Source organism: Eimeria necatrix, genomic scaffold, assembly GCF_000499385.1.
Source record: "Eimeria necatrix Houghton genomic scaffold, Enh_scaff103, whole genome shotgun sequence".
Classification (NCBI taxonomy): domain Eukaryota; phylum Apicomplexa; class Conoidasida; order Eucoccidiorida; family Eimeriidae; genus Eimeria; species Eimeria necatrix.
The window spans coordinates 15,750-19,629 of record NW_013654827.1 but is presented as its reverse complement, the minus strand read 5'-3'; the positions used below and the strand labels follow the sequence as shown (position 1 = coordinate 19,629).

The following is a 3,880-nucleotide window of genomic DNA, read 5'->3' as shown; positions in this document are numbered from 1 at the left end:
ATGGAGCCGCAGCAAGAGCTGCAGCAGGGGTCGCCGCAGCAGCAGCAGCCTGCTGCGCGGCTGCTGCTCAGCAGCAGCAAAACTGTTTGTGGAAAGACCTTTGCTATGGCACGCCCGCGCCAGCAGCAGCAGCAGCAGCAACTGCAGCAGCAGCATTTGCAACAGCAGCAGCTGCGGCAGCAGCTGCAGCAGCAGGGACTGCACTGCGAGCAAGGAAACGATGAAGAGAACCTCCTGCTGCTGCTGCAGCAGAGACGCATGCAGCTGCGGCAGCAGCAGCAGCAAATCCTACAAAGGCTCGCAGGATGTGGGGAAATACCTCAGCAGCAGCAGCAGCTGCAGCAGCAGCAGCAGCAGCAGCAGCAGGGGGGCAGCAAGTCAGGAGGTTTAGGCCTTTCCCCTACCAGGCGAGGAGAGGAATATGCACATATGCAGCAGCAAGTCCAGGGCGGCGTCCTGCAGCAGCAGCAGCTGCAGCAACAGCAGCAGCTTCAGGTGCAGCACTTGCTGCAGCAGCAGCAGCAGCAGCAGCAGCATCGGGGAACCCCCATGACAGATTTGCTGCGGGAGGGGCACACGCAAATCAGCAGCAGCAGCAGCAGCAGCAGTGCAGAAGATAGCTGGGGTGCAGCAAAAGAAAAGCAGCAGGAGCAGCTGCAGCAGCAGCAGCCACAAGGGCAGCAGCAGCAGTGGGGACAGCAAGACCAGCTGCTGCTGCTGCAGCGACTGCGCATGCAGAGGCTGCAGCTGAAGCAGCAGCAAAAGGCGCTGCAGCAGCAATTGAGTGAGCAGCAACAGCAGAGCGCTGAAGACACACAGCAGCAGCAGCAGCAGCAGCAGGCGCTGAAGCAGCAGCAGCACGTGCTGCAGCAGCCGCAACTGCAGCAGCAGCAGCGGATGCAGGAACAGCATTGGCAGAGTGAGGATGACTACAGCCCCAGCTTTGCCCTGCAGCAGCAGCAAAAGCAGCAACAGCAACTGCAGCAGCAGCAGCAGCAGCAGCAAGTGCAGCAGCAGCAGCAGCAGCAAGGTAGCAGGGCCTCAATTAGGGCCACAGCGCTGCAGCAGACACCGATACCGCCACAAACGCACCAGCAGCAGCAGCAGCAGCAGCAGCAGCAGCAGCAGCCCCCTCGAGTCGACTCCTCTTTGCCCCCGCGGAGGCAGCAGCAGCCGCAGCAGCAGCAGTCTCCGCAGCAGCATGCGCAGCAGCAAGCGCAGCAGCAAGCGCAGCAGCAAGCGCAGCAGCAAGCGCAGCAGCAAGCGCAGCAGCAAACGCAGCAGCAAGCGCAGCAGCAAGTGCAGCAGCAAGCGCAGCAGCATGCGCAGCAGCAAACGCAGCAGCAAATGCTGCAGCAGCAGCAGCAGCAGCACGCAAGGGTTGCTGCTGCTGCAACGGGCAGCCTCGGCCACTGCAGCAGCAAAGGTGTCCTGAGGCGGCAGCAGCGGCAGGCGCCTGTGTCTGTACACCAGGAACTGCAGCAGCAGCAGCAGCTGCTGCTGCAGCAGCAGCAGCAAAGAAGACAGAGAGAAGAAAACCTAAGGAAACTCTCTGAGGAAAGACGCATGCGCCTTGCGCGCCATCTGCAGCAGCAGCAGCGGCGGCAGCAGCAGCAGCTGCTGCAGCACTGGCAGCAGCAGGGCCAGCAGAAGCAGCTCCAGCTGCAGCAGCAGCTGCAGGAGCAACAGCAGCAACTGCAGCAGCGGCAGCTGCTGCTGCAGCAATCCAGCAGGTCGCTCCAGACACAAACGCGCAAAGAAAGTGCAGCAAGGCCAAGGGCCTCTATCCTGCAACAGCAGCAACAGCAGCAACAGCAGCAACAGCAGCAACAGCAGCAACAGCAGCAGCAAGAGCACGTGCAGCAGCAGCAAGAGCACAAGCAGCAGCAGCCCAAGCAACAGCAGCTGACACACGTGCAACTGCAGCAGCACAAGCAGCAGCAGCAGCACCTATCAGCTCGGCCCCAGCCACACAAGCAGCAATGCATCCTGCAGCAGCAGCAGCAGCAGCAGCAACGCATGCAGCTGCAGCATCGACAGCAGCAGCAGAAACAACAGCAGCAAGGACAGCAGCAGCAAGTGCAGCAGCAGCAGCAGCAGAGCCGGCTTTCCCATAAGGAAGCAACACAGCTGGATTTACAGCACAACCGGCGCACACAGGTCAGCAGCAGTAGCAGCCGCAGCAGCAGCCACAGCAGCAGCAGCAGCAGCAGCAGCAGCAGCAGCAGCATTTGCTACGGCGAATACAGAGCTTCTGCTCTTCCCCCGTTTGCTGCGCTGCAGCAGCTGCAGCACGAGGCTGCTGCGGCCATCCAGCGGGCCTGGAGAGGTGGGTTGCGAGCAGCGGCCTAAGGGTTTAGGGTTTAGGGTTTAGGGTTTAGGGTTTAGGGTTTAGGATATCCACGCAGTGAGAGCCATGCAAATCTTTTCAAATGACTCACATGATCTGGGATCTAGGGTTTAGGGTTTAGGGTTTAGGGTTTAGGGTTTGGGGTTGGGAGCTGCGCCTTTTGCAGGGCTGTGTGCTTTCGCCTCAGGGTTCATTTGCCGTAAGATAGTAGCAACTGCAGCAGCAGCAGCAGCAGCAACAGCAGCAGCAGAAGCAACGCAAGAAGCAGCAGCAGGAGCAGCAGAAGCAGAACGGCAGGAAATGCAACTCTCAAGCCTGCAGCACCGCGAACTTCCTGCAGCAGCAGCAGCAGCAGCAACAGTAGCAGCAGCAGCAGCGAAAGCGCCTGCAAGAGCAGCAGCAGCAGCAGCACCAATACGAGGCCCTGCTGCGATCGCAGCAGCAACAGAAGTAACAGAGGCCTCCAGCAAAAGTGCTGCAGCAAGTGCTTCAGCAAGTGCTGCAGCAAGTGCTGCAGCAAGTGCTGCAGCAAGTGCTGCAGCAAGTGCTGCAGCAGCAGCGGCTGCAGCAGATTCCCCTCCAGAGACACTGCCACCAGAACATGAGAACTTCTTACCGCAGCAGCAGCAGCAGCAGCAGCACGGACAGCCGCAGCAGCAGCTGGGACAGCAGCGGCAGCAGGGACAGCAGCAGCAGGCGCAGCAGCAGCAACGGGGGCAGCAGCAGCAGCTGTGGCAGCAACAGCAGCAGCAGCAGCAGCAGCGGCAGCAGCAGCAGCAGCAGCAGGAACAGGAGCAGCAGCAGGGGCAAGAAAAAGACAATAAGGTGGAAGCAAACTCACTTGATGCACTTATGCGTAAGACTGCATGGAAGCTGCAGCAACACGCTCTGCAGCAGCAGCAGCAGCAGCAGCAGCAGCAGTTAGAGCAGGAACGGGAGCAGCTGCAGTGGCAGCACACTTTACAAGCGACAGGAAGTACTGCCATGACTGCAGCAGCAGCAGCAGCAGCAGCAGCTGCAAAGGCAGCAGCAGACCCGCTGTGCAGCGCTGCAGCAGAACCAGCCAGCGGCAGCTGCAGCAGCAGAAGCAGCGTCAGCAGCAAAAGTCCTGCAGCATGTGCTGCAGCACTTGAGCTGCAAGCAGCACATGAATATGTCACTAAGCAGCAGAAGCTCGATTTGCTGCTGCGGGAACTGCTGGCCCTCGTGCAGGAGAAGCTGCCGCTGCAGCCGGAGCAGCAGCAGCAGCAAGAGCGGCAGCAGCAGCAGCAGCAGCAGCAGCAGCAGGAGTCTCAGGTGCAGCAGCTTGAGAAAGAAACATCGCATGCCCAGCGCCAAATGCTGCAGCAGCCGCCGCAGCCGCAGCAGCAGCAGCAGCCGCAGCAGCAGCAGCGGCCGCAGCAGCAGCGACCACTGCCGCAGCAGCAGCAGCAATGGCGGCAGCAGCAGCCGCCGCAGCAGCAGCTGCTGCCGCCGCCGCCGCAACAGCAGCAGCAATGGCAGCAGCAGCAGCCGCCGCAGCAGCAGCAG

The 3,880-nt window shown here is 61.0% G+C and overlaps 1 protein-coding gene across 1 annotated transcript in view; it reads left to right on the top strand.

Annotated features, from left to right (window-relative positions):
• Positions 1-3,880, top strand: part of ENH_00001290 (hypothetical protein, conserved) — a gene marked incomplete at both ends in the record, with an annotated part of 10,542 nt that continues 6,662 nt past the window's right edge. Inside the window, 2 exons of the mRNA XM_013583918.1 lie at positions 1-2,329; positions 2,517-3,880. Of these exons, the coding sequence (XP_013439372.1) occupies positions 1-2,329; positions 2,517-3,880 (3,693 nt within the window). The remainder of the gene's footprint in view (positions 2,330-2,516) is intronic.